The sequence below is a fragment of the Salvelinus alpinus genome, chromosome 10 (genome assembly GCF_045679555.1).
Source record: "Salvelinus alpinus chromosome 10, SLU_Salpinus.1, whole genome shotgun sequence".
In the NCBI taxonomy this organism is placed as follows: Eukaryota; Metazoa; Chordata; class Actinopteri; order Salmoniformes; family Salmonidae; genus Salvelinus; species Salvelinus alpinus.
The window spans coordinates 81,582,945-81,608,138 of NC_092095.1; the positions used below are offsets into that span (position 1 = coordinate 81,582,945).

General features: G+C 42.4%; 3 protein-coding genes across 9 annotated transcripts in view; 1 reads left to right on the forward strand and 2 right to left on the reverse strand.

The window, feature by feature from the left end:
* The first annotated feature begins 19 nt into the window (after positions 1 to 19).
* LOC139531391 (protein-lysine methyltransferase METTL21C-like) lies at positions 20 to 4,694 on the forward strand. The gene is made up of 4 exons (XM_071327846.1): positions 20 to 564; positions 722 to 864; positions 3,815 to 3,932; positions 4,068 to 4,694. Exons 1-4 carry the CDS (start codon positions 45 to 47, stop codon positions 4,448 to 4,450), a joined length of 1,164 nt encoding a protein of 387 aa, XP_071183947.1. The 5' UTR covers positions 20 to 44; the 3' UTR covers positions 4,451 to 4,694.
* A 10,890-nt stretch (positions 4,695 to 15,584) lies between these two features.
* Positions 15,585 to 19,356, reverse strand: LOC139532863 (putative nuclease HARBI1). 5 transcript variants are annotated; one of them, XR_011666671.1, is made up of 8 exons: positions 18,284 to 19,356; positions 18,132 to 18,193; positions 17,963 to 18,049; positions 17,592 to 17,875; positions 17,477 to 17,512; positions 16,824 to 17,378; positions 16,431 to 16,542; positions 15,585 to 16,336 (listed from the first exon to the last, which is right to left on the reverse strand). XR_011666671.1 is itself a non-coding variant. In XM_071330996.1 (7 exons), the coding sequence occupies exons 1-5, from the start codon at positions 18,609 to 18,611 to the stop codon at positions 17,783 to 17,785; spliced, it is 483 nt and encodes a 160-aa protein (XP_071187097.1). In that variant the 5' UTR covers positions 18,612 to 19,356; the 3' UTR covers positions 15,585 to 16,336; positions 16,431 to 16,542; positions 16,824 to 17,782. The 5 variants fall into 5 exon arrangements, 2 of the variants coding, with proteins under 2 accessions (XP_071187097.1, XP_071187096.1); XR_011666670.1 differs by having other exon boundaries at positions 16,824 to 17,512; XR_011666669.1 differs by having other exon boundaries at positions 17,477 to 17,875.
* A 3,294-nt stretch (positions 19,357 to 22,650) lies between these two features.
* tpp2 (tripeptidyl peptidase 2) overlaps positions 22,651 to 25,194 on the reverse strand; it is an 84,347-nt gene continuing 81,803 nt past the window's right edge. For all 3 annotated transcript variants that reach the window (XM_071330998.1, XM_071331000.1, XM_071330999.1), the window contains one exon: positions 22,651 to 24,155. In XM_071330998.1, coding sequence (XP_071187099.1) covers positions 24,066 to 24,155 — 90 coding nt within the window. In that variant the 3' untranslated portion in view covers positions 22,651 to 24,065. The remainder of the gene's footprint in view (positions 24,156 to 25,194) is intronic.

Here is a 25,194-nt window from a genome sequence, read left to right on the forward strand (position 1 = left end):
TCTTTATGTTTCTTTTGCAGAGGAGGCAGACACTCAGGACTCAAATGTCCAGCAGGAGGAGAGACCAGTCTGGGTCGAGCAGTTTGCAGAGGAGGCAGACACTCAGGACTCAAATGTCCAGCAGGAGGAGAGACCAGTCTGGGTCGAGCAGTTTGCAGAGGAGGCAGACACTCAGGACTCAAAATGTCCAGCAGGAGGAGAGACCAGTCTGGGTCGAGCAGTTTGCAGAGGAGGCAGACACTCAGGACTCAAATGTCCAGCAGGAGGAGAGACCAGTCTGGGTCGAGCAGTTTGCAGAGGAGGCAGACACTCAGGACTCAAATGTCCAGCAGGAGGAGAGACCAGTCTGGGTCGAGCAGTTTGTTGTGAAGGCAGACAAAAGGTCAGAGGAACAAGACAACAGTTTGGAGGAGGAGGAGGAGGCTGATGCAGGTGATGGCAGTTGCCAAGCATGGGAGGAACAAACATTGGAACATAGTGATGAAGGATATGAGGATGATGACGATGAAGCAGAAAACACTAACTCCCGCTGTAGCACCGAAGTGACTGACGAAGACATTATCGGTGAGTTGTTGACACCATTATTTAAATCCCTAGATACTCAGACTCAATCATTCAAGAACACAAGTCTTCCATTGTCAGTACACACCCAGGAAATAGCAATGGTATGATCCATCCCCTATTAGAATGTGAATGAGTGGTTTGTTCCATTCCTGTGTAGAGGAGTTGGACACCAAGGAAGCCCAGCTGGATAATACCCACGTCCCCTGGATACGCCTGGACAGAGAGGTCTACTTCTATGCTGGGCACAAAATCAACATCGTCGAGGCAATGGACTCCCATGGCGGAGTGATATGGCCAGCAGTGAGTACAGTTCTACACTACATTTGGCGTTATCGGCAGGATAAATCACTACATTTGAAGTAGTCGGCAGGATAAATCACTACATTTGGCGTTGTCGGCAGGATAAATCACTACATTTGGCGTTGTCGGCAGGATAAATCACTACATTTGGCGTTGTCGGCAGGATAAATCACTACATTTGAAGTAGTCGGCAGGATAAATCCTTACATTTGGCGTTGTCGGCAGGATAAATCACTACATTTGGCGTTGTCGGCAGGATAAATCACTACATTTGAAGTAGTCGGCAGGATAAATCCTTACATTTGGCGTTGTCGGCAGGATAAATCACTACATTTGAAGTGGTCGGCAGGATAAATCACTACATTTGAAGTAGTCGGCAGGATAAATCGCTACATTTGAAGTAGTCGGCAGGATAAATCACTACATTTTAAGTAGTCGGCAGGATAAATCGCTACATTTGGCGTTGTCGGCAGGATAAATCGCTACATTTGGCGTTGTCGGCAGGATAAATCACTACATTTGAAGTAGTCGGCAGGATAAGTCACTACATTTGAAGTGGTCGGCAGGATAAATCACTACATTTGAAGTAGTCGGCAGGATAAATCGCTACATTTGAAGTAGTCGGCAGGATAAATCACAACATTTGAAGTAGTCGGCAGGATAAATCACTACATTTGAAGTGGTCGGCAGGATAAATCGCTACATTTGAAGTAGTCGGCAGGATAAATCGCTACATTTGAAGTAGTCGGCAGGATAAATCGCTACATTTGGAGTAGTCGGCAGGATAAATCGCTACATTTGAAGTAGTCGGCAGGATAAATCGCTACATTTGAAGTAGTCGGCAGGATAAATCGTTACATTTGGCGTTGTCGGCAGGATAAATCACTACATTTGAAGTAGTCAGCAGGATAAATCACTACATTTGGCGTTGTCGGCAGGATAAATCACTACATTTGGCTTTGTCGGCAGGATAAATCACTACATTTGGCATTGTCGGCAGGATAAATCGCTACATTTGAAGTAGTCGGCAGGATAAACCGTTACATTTGAAGTGGTCGGCAGGATAAATCGCTACATTTGAAGTAGTCGGCAGGATAAATCGCTACATTTGAAGTAGTCGGCAGGATAAACCGTTACATTTGAAGTGGTCGGCAGGATAAATCCCTACATTTGAAGTGGTCGGCAGGATAAATCCCTACATTTGAAGTGGTCGGCAGGATAAATCGCTACATTTGAAGTAGTCGGCAGGATAAATCACAACATTTGAAGTAGTCGGCAGGATAAATCACTACATTTGAAGTGGTCGGCAGGATAAATCGCTACATTTGAAGTAGTCGGCAGGATAAATCGCTACATTTGAAGTAGTCGGCAGGATAAATCACTACATTTGAAGTAGTCGGCAGGATAAATCGCTACATTTGAAGTAGTCGGCAGGATAAATCGCTACATTTGGAGTAGTCGGCAGGATAAATCGCTACATTTGAAGTAGTCGGCAGGATAAATCGCTACATTTGAAGTAGTCGGCAGGATAAATCGCTACATTTGAAGTAGTCGGCAGGATAAATCGTTACATTTGGCGTTGTCGGCAGGATAAATCACTACATTTGGCTTTGTCGGCAGGATAAATCACTACATTTGGCATTGTCGGCAGGATAAATCGCTACATTTGAAGTAGTCGGCAGGATAAACCGTTACATTTGAAGTGGTCGGCAGGATAAATCGCTACATTTGAAGTAGTCGGCAGGATAAATCGCTACATTTGAAGTAGTCGGCAGGATAAACCGTTACATTTGAAGTGGTCGGCAGGATAAACCGTTACATTTGAAGTGGTCGGCAGGATAAATCCCTACATTTGAAGTGGTCGGCAGGATAAATCGCTACATTTGAAGTAGTCGGCAGGATAAACCGTTACATTTGAAGTGGTCGGCAGGATAAATCCCTACATTTGAAGTGGTCGGCAGGATAAATCCCTACATTTGAAGTGGTCGGCAGGATAAATCGCTACATTTGAAGTAGTCGGCAGGATAAATCACAACATTTGAAGTAGTCGGCAGGATAAATCACTACATTTGAAGTGGTCGGCAGGATAAATCGCTACATTTGAAGTAGTCGGCAGGATAAATCGCTACATTTGAAGTAGTCGGCAGGATAAATCACTACATTTGAAGTAGTCGGCAGGATAAATCGCTACATTTGAAGTAGTCGGCAGGATAAATCGCTACATTTGGATTAGTCGGCAGGATAAATCGCTACATTTGAAGTAGTCGGCAGGATAAATCGCTACATTTGAAGTAGTCGGCAGGATAAATCGTTACATTTGGCGTTGTCGGCAGGATAAATCACTACATTTGAAGTAGTCAGCAGGATAAATCACTACATTTGGCGTTGTCGGCAGGATAAATCACTACATTTGGCATTGTCGGCAGGATAAATCGCTACATTTGAAGTAGTCGGCAGGATAAACCGTTACATTTGAAGTGGTCGGCAGGATAAACCGTTACATTTGAAGTGGTCGGCAGGATAAATCGCTACATTTGAAGTAGTCGGCAGGATAAATCGCTACATTTGAAGTAGTCGGCAGGATAAACCGTTACATTTGAAGTGGTCGGCAGGATAAACCGTTACATTTGAAGTGGTCGGCAGGATAAATCCCTACATTTGAAGTGGTCGGCAGGATAAATCCCTACATTTGAAGTGGTCGGCAGGATAAATCGCTACATTTGAAGTAGTCAGCAGGGTAAATCAATGCAACAAACACTCACATGGAACAACAGGTAAGGTGTCTTCTTGCCTTTCAGTTCAGAATGCTCATCTACAGGGTAACAGACAAATGGACTACTGCCACCTAGTGGTGGACCTCTAAAAAGGTCCTACCTGCAACACACATGTGATGGAACACTAGGTGGTGATTGGCTACACATAGTAATATAATGTATTGGCTCCCCTGCAGGCGTTGGCTCTATGTAACTACCTGGAGACCAATACTGATGTGATAGATCTGAAAGGAAAGCAGGTTTTGGAACTGGGATCAGGGACAGGATTAGTGTCTATCGTCGCCAGTCTACTGGGTAAGTCTTACTGATTACCTTTGAGTTTTAGACTCTAATCCTATCAGCTGCTGTATCTGGTGATAGATGTGTTTTGTAGTCAGTTTTCTTGTTCTTCTGCTTCTTAAAAAGCTCCTAATGTAACGTGTCCCCCAGGTGCCCAGGTGACGGCCACCGACCTCCCAGACGTCCTTAGTAATCTGAGATACAACTTGCTCCGAAACACCAGAGGGCGCTCTAAATATACACCTGAGGTGACAGCTCTAACCTGGGGTCCTGAGGTGGAACGCACTTACCCTAGATCCGTGTATCGCTATGACTACGTGCTGGCGGCTGACGTGGTGTATCACCGCGACTTAGAGGAGCTGCTGTTCACCATGAGATACTTCTGTCGTCCGGGAACCACTCTGATCTGGGCCAACAAGGTCCGCCTCGAGACAAACCTGGTGTTCACTGAGGACTTCAAGAACACCTTCAACACCACCCTGCTGGCTGACATGGGAGAGGTTAAGATCTTCAAGGCCACGTGTAAAAGGTAGGGATTATGGAAAGAAGGATGAGGAACTACTGTCGACATCCTGCCGACTGTAACCAAGACTTCCCGTCTTTTCTTCTTCCTCTGAGAAATGCTTGAAGACAGAAGGCGGCCATCTTGGCTAATGGTAATGGACGTTGATGGACTACTGATGTTGTCAGTTGTTGATGTTCGATGTTCTACTTACCTGCTATATGTAGTACTTTATTGTTTACTTAGTTTTTACACATGTACTTAGATAGTTTATATTAATATTAAAATGTACGCACTTTGCTGTCTTGTTTCAGTTTGTTTTAATCAAATAATAATACCAATAATAATAATAATAATAATAATGGATATTGTAAGTATGCTGCTGATGGACCTGAGAAATACCAAACACACTCACAATGGGAGACAATTAGTCTTCCAAATCTTTTTATTCTGAATTATTTCCCCATTTGTGACATAATTCCATTACAGTGACTATGATAACAAAATAGTGTGTTGGTATTTTCCATATGTGGCCGGAAAAAAATATTTATATAAAATAATACTAAATGTAACCGAGTTAAAGAACATATACTGTAAATACTATAAATATACTTTAAATAAACATACCAGATATATGACAGAGAGAGATACTGTATATACTGACCTGGTCAGAAAAACTAAACGTCAAATAACATACTGGTCTGGGGGTTGGTCACAGTACAACAATACCACAACAACATACTGGTCTGGGGGTTGGTCACAGTACAACAATACCACAACAACATACTGGTCTGGGGGTTGGTCACAGTACAACAATACCACAACAACATACTGGGGGTTGGTCACAGTACAACAATACCACAACAACATACTGGGGGTTGGTCACAGTACAACAATACCACAACAACATACTGGTCTGGGGGTTGGTAACAGTACAACAATACCACAACAACATACAGTGGGGCAAAAAAGTATTTAGTCAGCCACCAATTGTGCAAGTTCTCCCACTTAAAAAGATGAGAGAGGCCTGTAATTTTCAGCATAGGTACACTTCAACTATGACAGACAAAATGAGAAAAAAAATCCGGAAAATCACATTGTAGGATTTTTTATGAATTTATTTGCAAATTATGGTGGAAAATAAGTATTTGGTCAATAACAAAAGTTTATCTCAATACTTTGTTATATACCCTTTGTTGGCAATGACAGAGGTCAAACGTTTTCTGTAAGTCTTCACAAGGTTTTCACACACTGTTGCTGGTATTTTGGCCCATTCCTCCATGCAGATCTCCTCTAGAGCAGTGATGTTTTGGGGCTGTTGCTGGGCAACACGGACTTTCAACTCCCTCCAAAGATTTTCTATGGGGTTGAGATCTGGAGACTGGCTAGGCCACTCCAGGACCTTGAAATGCTTCTTACAAAGCCACTCCTTCGTTGCCCGGGCGGTGTGTTTGGGATCATTGTCATGCTGAAAGACCCAGCCACGTTTCATCTTCAATGCCCTTGCTGATGGAAGGAGGTTTTCACTCAAAATCTCACGATACATGGCCCCATTCATTCTTTCCTTTACACGGATCAGTCATCCTGGTCCCTTTGCAGAAAAACAGCCCCAAAGCATGATGTTTCCACCCCCATGCTTCACAGTAGGTATGGTGTTCTTTGGATGCAACTCAGCATTCTTTGTCCTCCAAACACGACGAGTTGAGTTTTTACCAAAAAGTTCTATTTTGGTTTCATCTGACCATATGACATTCTCCCAATCTTCTTCTGGATCATCCAAATGCTCTCTAGCAAACTTCAGACGGGCCTGGACATGTACTGGCTTAAGCAGGGGGACACGTCTGGCACTGCAGGATTTGAGTCCCTGGCGGCGTAGTGTGTTACTGATGGTAGGCTTTGTTACTTTGGTCCCAGCTCTCTGCAGGTCATTCACTAGGTCCCCCCGTGTGGTTCTGGGATTTTTGCTCACCGTTCTTGTGATCATTTTGACCCCACGGGGTGAGATCTTGCGTGGAGCCCCAGATCGAGGGAGATTATCAGTGGTCTTGTATGTCTTCCATTTCCTAATAATTGCTCCCACAGTTGATTTCTTCAAACCAAGCTGCTTACCTATTGCAGATTCAGTCTTCCCAGCCTGGTGCAGGTCTACAATTTTGTTTCTGGTGTCCTTTGACAGCTCTTTGGTCTTGGCCATAGTGGAGTTTGGAGTGTGACTGTTTGAGGTTGTGGACAGGTGTCTTTTATACTGATAACAAGTTCAAACAGGTGCCATTAATACAGGTAACGAGTGGAGGACAGAGGAGCCTCTTAAAGAAGAAGTTACAGGTCTGTGAGAGCCAGAAATCTTGCTTTTTTATAGGTGACCAAATACTTATTTTCCACCATAATTTGCAAATAAATTCATAAAAAATCCTACAATGTGATTTTCTGGATTTTTTCCCCTCATTTTGTCTGTCATAGTTGAAGTGTACCTGTGATGAAAGTTACAGGCCTCTCATCTTTTTAAGTGGGATAACTTGCACAATTGGTGGCTGACTAAATACTTTTTTGCCCCACTGTACTGGTCTGGGGGTTGGTCACAGTACAACAATACCACAACAACATACTGGGGGTTGGTCACAGTACAACAATACCACAACAACATACTGGTCTGAGGGTTGGTCACAGTACAACAATACCACAACAACATACTGGTCTGGGGGTTGGTCACAGTACAACAATACCACAACAACATACTGGGGGTTGGTCACAGTACAACAATACCACAACAACATACTGGTCTGAGGGTTGGTCACAGTACAACAATACCACAACAACATACTGGTCTGGGGGTTGGTCACAGTACAACAATACCACAACAACATACTGGTCTGGGGGTTGGTCACAGTACAACAATACCACAACAACATACTGGTCTGGGGGTTGGTCACAGTACAACAATACCACAACAACATACTGGGGGTTGGTCACAGTACAACAATACCACAACAACATACTGGTCTGGGGGTTGGTAACAGTACAACAATACCACAACAACATACTGGTCTGGGGGTTGGTCACAGTACAACAATACCACAACAACATACTGGGGGTTGGTCACAGTACAACAATACCACAACAACATACTGGTCTGAGGGTTGGTCACAGTACAACAATACCACAACAACATACTGGTCTGGGGGTTGGTCACAGTACAACAATACCACAACAACATACTGGTCTGGGGGTTGGTCACAGTACAACAATACCACAACAACATACTGGTCTGGGGGTTGGTCACAGTACAACAATACCACAACAACATACTGGGGGTTGGTCACAGTACAACAATACCACAACAACATACTGGTCTGGGGGTTGGTCACAGTACAACAATACCACAACAACATACTGGTCTGGGGGTTGGTCACAGTACAACAATACCACAACAACATACTGGTCTGGGGTTTGGTCACAGTACAACAATACCACAACAACATACTGGTCTGGGGGTTGGTCACAGTACAACAATACCACAACAACATACTGGTCTGGGGGTTGGTCACAGTACAACAATACCACAACAACATACTGGGGGTTGGTCACAGTACAACAATACCACAACAACATACTGGTCTGGGGGTTGGTCACAGTACAACAATACCACAACAACATACTGGTCTGGGGGTTGGTCACAGTACAACAATACCACAACAACATACTGGGGGTTGGTCACAGTACAACAATACCACAACAACATACTGGTCTGGGGGTTGGTCACAGTACAACAATACCACAACAACATACTGGTCTGGGGGTTGGTCACAGTACAACAATACCACAACAATATACTGGTCTGGGGGTTGGTAACAGTACAACAATACCACAACAACATACTGGTCTGGGGGTTGGTCACAGTACAACAATACCACAACAACATACTGGTCTGGGGGTTGGTGACAGTACAACAATACCACAACAACATACTGGTCTGGGGGTTGGTCACAGTACAACAATACCACAACAACATACTGGTCTGGGGGTTGGTCACAGTACAACAATACCACAACAACATACTGGTCTGGGGGTTGGTCACAGTACAACAATACCACAACAACATACTGGTCTGGGGGTTGGTCACAGTACAACAATACCACAACAACATACTGGGGGTTGGTCACAGTACAACAATACCACAACAACATACTGGGGGTTGGTCACAGTACAACAATACCACAACAACATACTGGTCTGGGGGTTGGTCACAGTACAACAATACCACAACAACATACTGGTCTGGGGGTTGGTCACAGTATAACAATACCACAACAACATACTGGTCTGGGGGTTGGTCACAGTACAACAATACCACAACAACATACTAGTCTGTGGGTTGGTCACAGTACAACAATACCACAACAACATACTGGTCTGGGGGTTGGTCACAGTACAACAATACCACAACAACATACTGGGGGTTGGTCACAGTACAACAATACCACAACAACGTACTGGTCTGGGGGTTGGTCACAGTACAACAATACCACAACAACATACTGGTCTGGGGGTTGGTCACAGTACAACAATACCACAACAATATACTGGTCTGGGGGTCGGTCACAGTACAACAATACCACAACAACATACTGGTCTGGGGGTTGGTCACAGTACAACAATACCACAACAACATACTGGGGGTTGGTCACAGTACAACAATACCACAACAACATAATGGTCTGGGGGTTGGTCACAGTACAACAATACCACAACAACATACTGGTCTGGGGGTTGGTCACAGTACAACAATACCACAACAACATACTGGTCTGGGGGTTGGTCACAGTACAACAATACCACAACAACATACTGGTCTGGGGGTTGGTCACAGTACAACAATACCACAACAACATACTGGTCTGGGGGTTGGTCACAGTACAACAATACCACAACAACATACTGGTCTGGGGGTTGGTCACAGTACAACAATACCACAACAACATACTGGTCTGGGGGTTGGTCACAGTACAACAATACCACAACAACATAATGGTCTGGGGGTTGGTCACAGTACAACAATACCACAACAACATAATGGTCTGGGGGTTGGTCACAGTACAACAATACCACAACAACATACTGGTCTGGGGGTTGGTCACAGTACAACAATACCACAACAACATACTGGTCTGGGGGTTGGTCACAGTACAACAATACCACAACAACATACTGGTCTGGGGGTTGGTCACAGTACAACAATACCACAACAACATACTGGTCTGGGGGTTGGTCACAGTACAACAATACCACAACAACATACTGGTCTGGGGGTTGGTCACAGTACAACAATACCACAACAACATACTGGGGGTTGGTCACAGTACAACAATACCACAACAACATACTGGTCTGGGGGTTGGTCACAGTACAACAATACCACAACAACATACTGGTCTGGGGGTTGGTCACAGTACAACAATACCACAACAACATACTGGTCTGGGGGTTGGTCACAGTACAACAATACCACAACAACATACTGGTCTGGGGGTTGGTCACAGTACAACAATACCACAACAACATACTGGTCTGGGGGTTGGTCACAGTACAACAATACCACAACAACATCCTGGTCTGGGGGTTGGTCACAGTACAACAATACCACAACAACATACTGGTCTGGGGGTTGGTCACAGTACAACAATACCACAACAACATACTGGTCTGGGGGTTGGTCACAGTACAACAATACCACAACAACATACTGGTCTGGGGGTTGGTCACAGTACAACAATACCACAACAACATCCTGGTCTGGGGGTTGGTCACAGTACAACAATACCACAACAACATACTGGTCTGGGGGCTGGTCACAGTACAACAATACCACAACAACATACTGGTCTGGGGGTTGGTCACAGTACAACAATACCACAACAACATACTGGTCTGGGGGTTGGTCACAGTACAACAATACCACAACAACATACTGGTCTGGGGGTTGGTCACAGTACAACAATACCACAACAACATACTGGGGGTTGGTCACAGTACAACAATACCACAACAATATACTGGTCTGGGGGTTGGTCACAGTACAACAATACCACAACAACATACTGGTCTGGGGGTTGGTCACAGTACAACAATACCACAACAACATACTGGGGGTTGGTCACAGTACAACAATACCACAACAACATACTGGTCTGGGGGTTGGTCACAGTACAACAATACCACAACAACATACTGGTCTGGGGGTTGGTCACAGTACAACAATACCACAACAACATACTGGTCTGGGGGTTGGTCACAGTACAACAATACCACAACAACATACTGGTCTGGGGGTTGGTCACAGTACAACAATACCACAACAACATACTGGTCTGAGGGTTGGTCACAGTACAACAATACCACAACAACATCCTGGTCTGGGGGTTGGTCACAGTACAACAATACCACAACAACATACTGGTCTGGGGGTTGGTCACAGTACAACAATACCACAACAACATACTGGGTGTTGGTCACAGTACAACAATACCACAACAACATACTGGTCTGGGGGTTGGTCACAGTACAACAATACCACAACAACATACTGGTCTGGGGGTTGGTCACAGTACAACAATACCACAACAACATACTGGTCTGGGGGTTGGTCACAGTACAACAATACCACAACAACATACTGGTCTGGGGGTTGGTCACAGTACAACAATACCACAACAACATACTGGTCTGGGGGTTGGTCACAGTACAACAATACCACAACAACATACTGGTCTGGGGGTTGGTCATAGTACAACAATACCACAACAACATACTGGTCTGGGGGTTGGTCACAGTACAACAATACCACAACAACATACTGGTCTGGGGGTTGGTCACAGTACAACAATACCACAACAACATACTGGGGGTTGGTCACAGTACAACAATACCACAACAACATACTGGTCTGGGGGTTGGTCACAGTACAACAATACCACAACAACATACTGGTCTGGGGGTTGGTCATAGTACAACAATACCACAACAACATACTGGTCTGGGGGTTGGTCACAGTACAACAATACCACAACAACATACTGGTCTGGGGGTTGGTCACAGTACAACAATACCACAACAACATACTGGGGGTTGGTCACAGTACAACAATACCACAACAACATACTGGTCTGGGGGTTGGTCACAGTACAACAATACCACAACAACATACTGGTCTGGGGGTTGGTCACAGTACAACAATACCACAACAACATACTGGGGGTTGGTCACAGTACAACAATACCACAACAACATACTGGTCTGGGGGTTGGTCACAGTACAACAATACCACAACAACATACTGGGGGTTGGTCACAGTACAACAATACCACAACAACATACTGGTCTGAGGGTTGGTCACAGTACAACAATACCACAACAACATACTGGTCTGGGGGTTGGTCACAGTACAACAATACCACAACAACATACTGGTCTGGGGGTTGGTCACAGTACAACAATACCACAACAACATACTGGTCTGGGGGTTGGTCACAGTACAACAATACCACAACAACATACTGGTCTGGGGGTTGGTCACAGTACAACAATACCACAACAACATACTGGTCTGGGGGTTGGTCACAGTACAACAATACCACAACAACATACTGGTCTGGGGGTTGGTCACAGTACAACAATACCACAACAACATACTGGTCTGGGGGTTGGTCACAGTACAACAAAACCACAACAACATACTGGTCTGGGGGTTGGTCACAGTACAACAATACCACAACAACATACTGGTCTGGGGGTTGGTCACAGTACAACAATACCACAACAACATACTGGTCTGGGGGTTGGTCACAGTACAACAATACCACAACAACATACTGGTCTGGGGGTTGGTCACAGTACAACAATACCACAACAACATACTGGTCTGGGGGTTGGTCACAGTACAACAATACCACAACAACATACTGGGGGTTGGTCACAGTACAACAATACCACAACAACATACTGGGGGTTGCCTCCAAGTTGCCATTTGAATCAGTTCACCCGGCAACCTCTGCCTTCTATGATAGGTTAAATCTAGAAATGGCTTGCTATTGGTTACCAAGTCAAAACAAGTATAAAAGGTCACAGTACAACAATACCACAACAGAATCAGACACTGACATCACTCCTTCTCTCTGTGGACCAGCCATTTCCTTTGGCCCTGTCCCCCTCATCAGACCCCCTCATACCGAGCTATGTAGGGCAGAGGCAGGGGCATACCAAGGACCTCGGACAAAAGGGTTTCAGGCTGGATTAGATTTGGTTTTAACGGTCATATCAGAAACCCGAGAGCTGGCGTATCCAGGTCAAATTCTCATACCCAGGCCAAACGCTGACGAAATCAAAACCGTTTTTAATGGAGGTCAGAGTTCAAATCCCCATGTATCCTGGTCCATAGTGGCACCGTGGTTATGTATAGGTATTCACCATGTTTATGTATAGGTATTCACCATGTTTATGTATAGGTATTCACAATGTTTATGTATATGTATTCACCATGTTTATGTATATGTATAGGTATTCCCCATGTTTATGTATAGGTACTCACCATGTTTATGTATAGGTATTCACCATGTTTAAGTATAGGTATTCACCATGTTTATGTATATGTATAGGTATTAACCATGTTTATGTATAGGTATTCCCCATGTTTATGTATATTCACCATGTTTATTCACCATGTTTATGTATAGGTATTCACCATGTTTATGTATAGGTATTCCCCATGTTTATGTATATTCACCATGTTTATTCACCATGTTTATGTATAGGTATTCACCATGTTTATGTATAGGTATTCCCCATGTTTATGTATAGGTATTCCCCATGTTTATGTATAGGTATTCCCCATGTTTATGTATAGGTATTTACCATGTTTATGTATAGGTATTCACCATGTTCATGTATAGGTATTCTCCATGTTTCTGTATAGGTATTCCCTATGTTTATGAATAGGTATTCACCATGTTTATGTATAGGTATTCACCATGTTTATGTATAGGTATTCCCCATATTTGTAAGTCGCTCTGGATAAGAGCGTCTGCTAAATGACTTAAATGTAATGTAAATGTATTCACCATGTTTATGTATTCACCATGTTTATGTATAGGTATTTACCATGTTTATGTATATGTATTCCCCATGTTTATGTATAGGTATTCTCCATGTATATATATAGATATTCACCATGTATATGTATAGGTATTCACCATGTTTATGTATAGGTATTCCCCATGTGTATGTATAGTTATTCACCATGTTTATGTATAGATATTCCCCATGTTTATGTATAGGTATTCACCATGTGTATGTATAGGTATTCACCATGTTTATGTATAGGTATTCACCATGTTTATGTATAGCTATTCCCCATGTTTATGTATAGGTATTCACCATGTTTATGTGTAGGTATTCACCATGTTTATGTGTAGGTATTCACCATGTTTATGTATAGCTATTCCCCATGTTAATCTATAGGTATTCTCCATGTTTATGTATAGGTATTCACCATGTTTATGTATAGGTATTCACCATGTTTATGTATAGGTATTCACCATGTTTATGTATAGGTATTCCCCATGTTTATGTATTCACCATGTTTATGTATAGGTATTCACCATGTTTATGTATTCACCATGTATATGTATTCACCATGTATAGGTATTCACCATGTTTATGTATAGGTATTCCCCATGTTTATGTATAGGTATTCACCATGTTGATGTATTCACCATGTTTATGTATAGTTATTCACCATGTTTATGTATTCACCATGTTTATGTATAGGTATTCACCATGTTTATGTATAGGTATTCACCATGTTTATGTATAGGTATTCACCATGTTTATGTATAGGTATTCCCCATGTTTATGTATTCACCATGTTTATGTATAGGTATTCACCATGTTTATGTATTCACCATGTTTATGTATAGGTATTCACCATGTTTATGTATAGGTATTCACCATGTTTATGTATAGGTATTCACCATGTTTATGTATAGGTATTCACCATGTTTATGTATAGGTATTCCCCATGTTTATGTATTCACCATGTTTATGTATAGGTATTCACCATGTTTATGTATTCACCATGTATATGTATTCACCATGTATAGGTATTCACCATGTTTATGTATAGGTATTCCCCATGTTTATGTATAGGTATTCACCATGTTGATGTATTCACCATGTTTATGTATAGGTATTCACCATGTATATGTATTCCCCATGTTTATGTATATTCACCATGTTTATGTATAGGTATTCACCATGTATAGGTATTCCCCATGTTTATGTATATTCACCATGTTTATGTATAGGTATTCACCATGTATAGGTATTCCCCATGTTTATGTATATTCACCATGTTTATGTATATGTATTCACCATGGGCCTGTTGCACAAAACTAGGATAAGGGATTAAGCCAGGATATCTTGGTGATCCTGGCTCAATTGATCCGTAATCCGGTTGCACTAAAGATGGATAGGGGGCAGGAGGATATGTTATGGTATAAATTACCATGGAGATTTATTCTGTGGAGCTAGCCTGCTCCAGACCAGGCTAAATTCCAGGATCTATTTAATCTCATCCCTAATGTCAGTCAGCAGTCACCACAAATGGAAACCAATAGTTATTTCACTGCTCACTATACATTGTTATCACATATAACTAGACCCACTGTTATTATTTAAACGTTTGTGATCATTAATTTCAATGATTTTGGATAAAAAATGATTTTTAGATGATGTTGCTATCATTAGATAATTTACAGTTTCCCATAGACTATAAGGCTATATATAAAATGATAGAATATTAGGGCCACAGAGGGGAAAAAAACACAAGTCATAATATTGTAACCAGTTGTTTTAAAGGAGGACAGTTGTTAAAATGACAGATGTGGGGCATTTCGTGAAATTGTACTTCAGTATGGTTTCATAAACAAAGACATGCTGATGTGCCAGAATATTAAGTATCACATTGTCATAAGTATCAAAACTGTAAAAACAATATGTAGCTTTTCTGCAGAAAGAACCAGCCTCATAAATTTATGACTTTATCTTCAGTGTGGCCCTAGTACTCTGTCATATAAACAAATACACATTCCATATGAATATAAAAACACAATGTGTAACATTATGTTCCTTTATTGAATAAGGACAAAACAAAGCAGGTAAACCATCAGCTCCTTTCGAAACTGAAGTCACAGTGACTCTACAAGATGGAAAGCACAGAATCCAAGCATATTATACAAAATGATACATACACATTCAAAGGTCTGTATATAACACACCCTGCATGTCTGCACACTAAAATAAATGCAGGACAAATCCATACACATCAACTGAACAGACAAATGAATGGATGCAGTAGCCTCCCTGCAGCCTTGTATTACACACAGTATACCGCACAAACATCATAAGAGGCCAAATTCGTCAAAAAACGAACCCAAAAAAACCCAAATTCCTCTGCCACCGCAGGACATATTTAACCAAAATTGAAAGCACACATACTAACTAAAATAATTCAACACATATTGGTCCCTCAGCAGCCGACCACTGTCGTCATCAGGGAAGATTGCCGGATTGTCCCAGTCCATGGCTGGTGGCACTCTGGGGGCCCTCTCCTTCCTCAGGCAGGCCACATTGTGGAGAACAGCACAAGCCACAGTAATATCACATGCCCTAACAGGGCTGACTCTTAATTTGTGAAGGCAGTGAAAGCGTGCCTTCAGGAGGCCAAAGGTCATTTCAACTCTGGCCCTGGTCCTGGCATGGGCATGGTTGTAGGCCTGCTGTGCTTCCTGGGGGTCTGTGAAAGGTGTCAGGAGAAAAGGCTGGCAGCCATACCCCCTGTCTCCCAGCAACACACCAGAGAATTCACCTGTCAACACAAAATCTCATCATTACTACCTCATAAACACAGTGATATTCTTGACACAGCCATGATGGTTATAAATAGGGGTTGTGTGGCTTACCTTGTGATAGGCACTGATAGATTTCAGAGGCCCGAAAGATTCTGGAGTCATGGACTGAGCCAGGCCATTTTGCCACAACATTGCTGATCACACAGTCAGCATTGCAGACCATCTGAAATCATAAGATGAGGAATATTACACCAATCAATGCACATCACTGGCAATGCAGAGTGTTCGTCAATGGACAATATCAAAAAGTTATGTTCACCTGAACATTAATGCTGTGAAAGGATTTCCTATTCACAAAATCGGCCTCATGGGCACCTGAGGGGGCTTTTATCCTTATGTGTGTGCAGTCCACTGCACCAATGACATTGGGGAAACCTGTCACACAAAGTAATGAGTATCCTACTATGTGTTAACAGTTGTCCTGTAATTTGTAGATCCTCTTACCTGCAATCCTATAGAACTCCTCTTTGATGTCACAGAGTCTTCTGTGGCCAGGGAAGGAGATGAAGACATCTGCTAATGCTTTGATAGCCAGACACACACTCCTTATTGTGCGGCAAATTGTGGCCTTGTTCAGCTGTTCTGCATCCCCCACTGAGTACAGGAAGGCTCCACTAGCAAAAAAGCGCAAGGCCACACAAACCATTTGCTCCACACTCAGTGCATGGCTCCGTGCAGTGCGGTGCTTAATCCTGGGACCCAGTAGTCTGCATAGATACCTGATGCCATCTGCAGAAAACCTGTATCTTTCATATAGATGGTCATCAGGGAAGGCCAGTGGGTCCAACCGGTCCCTGAAGACCCTTTCTCGCCTGAAGGCTCTCCTCAGCACAAGTGCTTCTTCATCCACCACATCTCGCACGAATGGGCATGCCATTGTCAGAGCAGAAAGGAACACACAATTTTGGGCCTTCATATAGGCTAGTGGCCACACCTGGTGCTGGGGGGGTGGGCAAAAGAGGGCGATGCCTTATAACGATGACTTGGTTGTACTGATTGCTGGGAAAATAAAAAAAACCTTAGAAAGATGCCACCGTCCTGTGTGCTCACAATAAGAGCTCATATGTCATGGCTCACTTGACTTTACGAGAATATACCTAATTTTTATTTTAAGCTGTGTCATCTTCTTGGAGCTGGGGGAGGAAAGAAAAATAATGATTAATACATTTGTGTTACAGTTAGCATACAGTGTACATTGAAGGCATATCTCACCTCCCTCTCAAGTTTTTTTATTTCAAGGTCCAGTTTCCTAATTGTCCTCTTTTTTATTTCGGACTCCAGTGCAAGATTTTCCATCTTTTTCTTCTTGTACTGAATGTCTATGTCTGCCAGTTCTATTTGGCGCCGGAGGTGGTTGCCATACAACTTTCTGATAGCTTGTGAGCTCTGTGAACACAATACAATTAGCGCAGCTGGAATTTGGCAGGATGTGGTGTCCTTTTATTAATACGCACTATGTTGCCAGGCTGGTTTTCCCACTGTATAGCATCTGGGTCCTGTAAAAGAAATTAGATTTTTTGATTTTGATGAGGACTCCTCACCATTGTAGAGTAAATAGTACTTTCACAGTCTTAACATGATACCTCATGCCTTCTGGAATCCAGAGAGATGGTCTCCTCCTCATCATCGTCTCCATCATGTGCTGTTGCTGCTGCACTGGGGCCTTCACCCTATCACATTTAATCGGATTCATATTGAAGCTAGTAGACAAGACATGCCAGGCCTACAGTATGCCTTTGATGGAGTACTCACTGGATCAGCATCGTCTGGTGCTTGTGCTGGTGGCTCTAACAGGAACACAGTGCTGCCAGACACTGCAAGGCAATAGGTAAACCAAAGTCAGACAGTCCAAATTGATTCAATATGAATGTGGTTGTATCCCATGTAGAGATGGAAGGACATACCTTGAATGAAGCGGGTGGCATCTTGGGAGGAACCTATGCTCGTCTCTTTCCCCCCAGGGATCCCCTCTAAGACGGGCCTGCCTTTATTTAGCTCCAAGGCCATGTCCTCTGCTGGGGTAAGGTCAGCCTTTGGTGACCCACCACCCGTGCCTTGTCTGTGGGTATTCTTTTTCACTGCTAAAACAGTACAGACAATGTGTGAGCAGGCACCTTCTGGGTACAATATATGCTTGTGCTTTGTTAAATATTAGTCAGGGACCATACCATTCTGCAGAATGTTCTTGTATTTGATTTTGACCTGCTGCCATGTCCGTTTTGGCCCGTTCATGTTTAATCTACACACACACCCACACACACACACACACACACATTTAATGGAGTCACACTGCAAAAAATTACTTGGTATTTTTGTCTTGTTTTCAGTAAAAATATCAAAAAATGTATCATAGCTTTATACAGTGTGATGGAGTTACTTTACACAATTTCACTCATATCTGCAGTGCATTTCAATTAAACATTTAACCGTTTCATAATTACAGTACAACTGCATTTTTGGAGATGTGAATTAAATATTTGAATTGTAATTGTGATGTTTCAGCGGAGCGGTGAGTGTGTAATTGTGCACTACTTACGCATTCAGGCGGTCTGCAATACTTTGCCACGCTTTTTCTCTTTGCTTTATCACTGTGGCGGTGTTGCCTTTCTTCTTAATTATATCTTTTACCTCCTCGTATGCCTCCATGAGGATTTGTGCTTCCGACGGGGAAAAGTACGCGGCTCTAGTTGCCATGGTAAATCAGTTAATCTGTGATCTGTGGCGGGGTCTATTTGAGTGAGCCGTGAGCGCGCACCTATCCAGGATTGGTTTCACCTGGCTTAATGAATCCGTGTCTGCTCATCCTGGCTTGGTCTTTGTGCAACCAATTAAGCCTGGACGCACATGTTTTGGCTTCATTGAGCTCAGCTGAGTCATTTATCCCGGATGTCTTAATTCTACTTTTGTGCAACAGGCCCCATGTTTATGTATAGGTATTCCCCATGTTTATGTATATTCACCATGTTTATGTATAGGTATTCACCATGTATAGGTATTCCCCATGTTTATGTATATTCACCATGTTTATGTATAGGTATTCACCATGTATAGGTATTCCCCATGTATAGGTATTCCCCATGTTTATGTATATGTATTCACCATGTTTATGTATAGGTATTCCCCATGTTTATGTATATTCACCATGTTTATGTATAGGTATTCACCATGTATAGGTATTCCCCATGTTTATGTATAGGTATTCACCATGTATAGGTATTCCCCATGTTTATGTATAGGTATTCACCATGTATAGGTATTCCCCATGTTTATGTATAGGTATTCCCCATGTATCCCGCTCCATAAGGTATTATATAATGTGTTCCATTGTGTATGCATTGGTATCCATTTCTAACAGCAAGCTACTGTAAAAACACTCACTAGAAATACACTGCTGTGACCAGGAAATACATCGAGCATAACTTGAAGCAACAACCCTCTGTCAAACCTATATTTACAAACTGGGATTACTGACTAGTAAACAGAGACTGGGTAATAGTGTGTGTGTGTGTATATCTCTCCACAGCACTGATTCCAAATTGCTATTACACATGCTGCTTGTAAACAGAGATTGGGTAATGGATGTGTGTGTGTCAGATGGTCTCCTCTCTAAATATATCATTGGGTTTGTATGATGGGATGAGTGTCCAGCAAGAGAAACAGTTTTAATGTCTGTAGAAGGGGTAAAGATAACAGGATAACCGTTATAATGTCTGTAGAAGGGGTAGAGATAACAGGATAACCGTTTTAATGTCTGTAGAAGGGGTAGAGATAACAGGATAACAGGTTTAATGTCTGTAGAAGGGGTAGAGACAACAGGATAACAGTTTTAATGTCTGTAGAAGGGGTAGAGATAACAGGATAACCGTTATAATGTCTGTAGAAGGGGTAGAGATAACAGGATAACTGTTTTAATGTCTGTAGAAGAGGTAGAGATAACAGGATAACAGTTATAATGTCTGTAGAAGGGGTAGAGATAACAGGATAACAGTTTTAATGTCTGTAGAAGGGGTAGAGATAACAGGATAACTGTTTTAATGTCTGTAGAAGAGGTAGAGATAACAGGATAACAGTTATAATGTCTGTAGAAGGGGTAGAGATAACAGGATAACAGTTTTAATGTCTGTAGAAGGGGTAGAGATAACAGGATAACCGTTTTAATGTCTGTAGAAGAGGTAGAGATAACAGGATAACTGTTTTAATGTCTGTAGAAGGGGTAGAGATAACAGGATAACCGTTTTAATGTCTGTAGAAGAGGTAGAGATAACAGGATAACAGTTTTAATGTCTGTAGAAGGGGTAGAGATAACAGGATAACTGTTTTAATGTCTGTAGAAGGGGTAGAGATAACAGGATAACCGTTGTAATGTCTGTAGAAGAGGTAGAGATAACAGGATAACCGTTTTAATGTCTGTAGAAGGGGTAGAGACAGCAGGATAACTGTTATGTCTGTAGAAGAGGTAGAGATAACAGGATAACAGTTATAATGTCTGTAGAAGGGGTAGAGATAACAGGATAACAGTTTTAATGTCTGTAGAAGGGGTAGAGATAACAGGATAACTGTTTTAATGTCTGTAGAAGAGGTAGAGATAACAGGATAACAGTTATAATGTCTGTAGAAGGGGTAGAGATAACAGGATAACAGTTTTAATGTCTGTAGAAGGGGTAGAGATAACAGGATAACCGTTTTAATGTCTGTAGAAGAGGTAGAGATAACAGGATAACTGTTTTAATGTCTGTAGACGGGGTAGAGATAACAGGATAACCGTTTTAATGTCTGTAGAAGAGGTAGAGATAACAGGATAACAGTTTTAATGTCTGTAGAAGGGGTAGAGATAACAGGATAACTGTTTTAATGTCTGTAGAAGAGGTAGAGATAACAGGATAACAGTTATAATGTCTGTAGAAGGGGTAGAGATAACAGGATAACAGTTTTAATGTCTGTAGAAGGGGTAGAGATAACATGATAACCGTTTTAATGTCTGTAGAAGAGGTAGAGATAACAGGATAACCGTTTTAATGTCTGTAGAAGGGGTAGAGACAGCAGGATAACTGGTATGTCTGTAGAAGAGGTAGAGATAACAGGATAACAGTTTTAATGTCTGTAGAAGGGGTAGAGATAACAGGATACCAGTTTTAATGTCTGTAGAAGGGGTAGAGATAACAGGATAACAGTTATAATGTCTGTAGAAAGGGTAGAGATAACAGGATAACAGTTGACCATAAGACTGGAGAAGCCACTCATACTGTCTGAGATGGGGGTATATTGACAAACGTGCACTGAAAGAGGCTGCACTGATTGTCTTTCCAAGCTATATTGGCCTTTTTATTTGGATATAATTGGGATGAGATGGTAGTCTAGACAGAGTTTCTGACTGAGGCAGTGCATGATGGTAGAAGGGTGTGTATGGTAGTCTAGACAGAGTTTCTGACTGAGGCAGTGCATGATGGTAGAAGGGTGTGTATGGTAGCCTAGCAGTCTGCTAGGGGGTTTCATTACAGTAGTTGACTTGTCACAGGGGTGTGAGCTGCCTATTTAATGTCAAGCTAAACCAAGACGGCCCTCTTGAGGTTGATTAGCTTCCCACATAGCCATAAAAGGCGCGCAGAGAAACGTCCACAATGTGGGCAGTTGGCTAGACACAGTTCCTTTAGAAAACAGACACATTTATCCTGCTCATTTTAAAAATGGCTAACAGTCCCTAATCACTACCAGCTTACTTGAGCAATTAATCTTTTACAGTCAACTCAGCGTAACGATAGCAGTCGACAGGCAGAAAGAAACAGCCCGTCAAAATGTTACAACGCAACGTCACGATCTGAACGATTGGAAACTATTTCATGCTGGTAAGATTGTTTTACATGACATCCTGCACTAACTGTTCATATATTAACTACATTTCATAATTCATTAGTTTCACTTTAAACCGATTCAACCTAACTAGTTAGTAACATTGTTTGCTTGAAGCTTCAGGAGTCCTTGTTCTCTCAATCGCGTTTCGGCCTGTTGCCTAGCAACGGTCCATCTCCCAAATATGTCCCACATACAACACAGACAAAAACGCTCAGAATGTGGTTCCACGATGTAAGGCTTCGGTTTCCTTTTCCTTTAAAAACATGTACTTGGGAAGTTTGGATTGATATTAAATATGAAAATATATGCAGTTTGCTGTCTGGTTCCAGTTTCTATAGTCAAATATAAATGGCTTATGGATATAGGAAGTCCTAAGTAGTCGACTGGTGGATCTGATAACTACATAACACACTCATACAAATACTCTTCCAAATCTTTTTATTCATTTGTGACATAATTACATTACAGTTACTGTGACAGCAAAACAGCGTGTTGGTACTTTCCATATGTCGCCCAGGAAGAATATGGTTATAAAATAATACTAAAAACTACATTTCCTTAAAATATTAACATTCCGTCAAATATTGTCGTTAATTGACTAAGGTTTTTAGTTGTAATATAAATACAAGACATCCATTAATATTATCTGAAAGGTCCTTTTGACACCAGCAGAGAGAACAGATAGGATGCCTCCCAAATGGTAACCTATTCCCTATATAGTGCACTGCTTTCAACCACAGCCCTATGAAACCCCCATAGGGCTCTAGTCAAAAGAAGTGCACTATATAGGGAATAGGGTGGTGTTTGGGCCAACGACCGATTATGAGAGGTTGTTCTGATAGATCTGGAGTCAGTGTTGGACGGGGCAGAAGGTCCTGTGATTGGTTAAGGCCATTAGGAGACTGTCATTGGCAACGAGAAGACAGAATGAGATAGATGAACCCTGAACTTCAGACCGTAACTAAAACCTCAAATGCTTTGTTTACAGTACAGAGAAAGAGAAAGGAAGGAGGAAGGGAGGGAAGGAAGGGAGGGAGGGAGGGAAAGAGGGAGGGAAGGAAAGAGGGAGGGAGGGAGGGAGGGAGGGAGGGGTGAAAGTGTTGAAACTAAACCGAGGACAGGATCACTGTGGAATCCTGACAACGACGGAGGCTCTTTCCAGGGATTCCAAAGTGAGGACACACACACACACACACACACACACACACACACACACACACACACACACACACACACACACACACACACACACACACACACACACACACACACACACACACACACACACACACACACACACACACACACACACACACACAGAATAATGGACTGGCATTAAAATAAAAAAGGGGATCAATTTGACGTGGACTCAAAATGATCAGCTTCAGCTGTTTACTCTAAAAGACATGCGCACACATTTAAAATCCATCAGGTAGAATAACAACATGTTACATTGCGTCTTTATAATGTGTATTATGACGCGTGTCGGTACCTTTCTACAGACCGGGTTCATTCAGGAGGGTGAAACATTCAAAACGTTGAAAAAAACAATAGAAATGTCAGGTAAAGATGGAAAAATCCAATCCGTTCTGTTCATCATCTTTCTATCTACAACTGAACAACAGTGGAGGGTTTTTAAACCAAGAAGCTCTGAAATGTGTCTGGGTTGAAATCTTCTCTACGCCGACCACATTGTTCGAGGCATTCGGTCAAGACTTGGTACAAACGCTGACTGTTTTCAGATGTGTGTTGATGTTTGTGAGGTCAATCCATGACTGCTGTGTGTGTGTGTGTGTGTGTGTGTGTGTGTGTGTGTGTGTGTGTGTAACAGACTGTCTAGAAGGGAGTGTAGTCGGCTGGGTACATGATGGGCAGCCAGTTCTCTGTGAAAGTGGCACAGTGCATCCAGCCCAAGGACCGCATTACCTGAAAACACACAGGACGTGACGTCACAATACAGGAAGCAGAACATGTCTCCAGAAAAGCTGCTATCTGAATGTCTCTGAGCTTTAGGCTCTTTGTTCAAGTGTTACAGACACAGTAAACCCTGCTAGTCTAAGTCTAACAGGAAGTAGATGTATCAGGTAGTTGGACTGAGGCTGTAAAACACGTCTAACAGGAAGTAGATGTATCAGGTAGTTGGACTGAGGCTATAAAACACGTCTAACAGGAAGTAGATGTATCAGGTAGTTGGACTGAGGCTGTAAAACACGTCTAACAGGAAGTAGATGTATCAGGTAGTTGGACTGAGGCTGTAAAACATGTCTAACAGGAAGTAGATGTATCAGGTAGTTGGACTGAGGCTGTAAAACATGTCTAACAGGAAGTAGATGTATCAGGTAGTTGGACTGAGGCTGTAAAACACGTCTAACAGGAAGTAGATGTATCAGGTAGTTGGACTGAGGCTGTAAAACACGTCTAACAGGAAGTAGATGTATCAGGTAGTTGGACTGAGGTTGTAAAACATGTCTAACAGGAAGTAGATGTATCAGGTAGTTGGACTGAGGCTGTAAAACATGTCTAACAGGAAGTAGATGTATCAGGTAGTTGGACTGAGGCTGTAAAACACGTCTAACAGGAAGTAGATGTATCAGGTAGTTGGACTGAGGCTGTAAAACACGTCTAACAGGAAGTAGATGTATCAGGTAGTTGGACTGAGGCTGTAAAACATGTCTAACAGGAAGTAGATGTATCAGGTAGTTGGACTGAGGTTGTAAAACACGTCTAACAGGAAGTAGATGTATCAGGTAGTTGGGACGGAGGCTGTAAAACATGTCTAACAGGAAGTAGATGTATCAGGTAGTTGGGACGGAGGCTGTAAAACACGTCTAACAGGAAGTAGATGTATCAGGTAGTTGGACTGAGGCTGTAAAACACGTCTAACAGGAAGTAGATGTATCAGGTAGTTGGGACGGAGGCTGTAAAACATGTCTAACAGGAAGTAGATGTATCAGGTAGTTGGGAC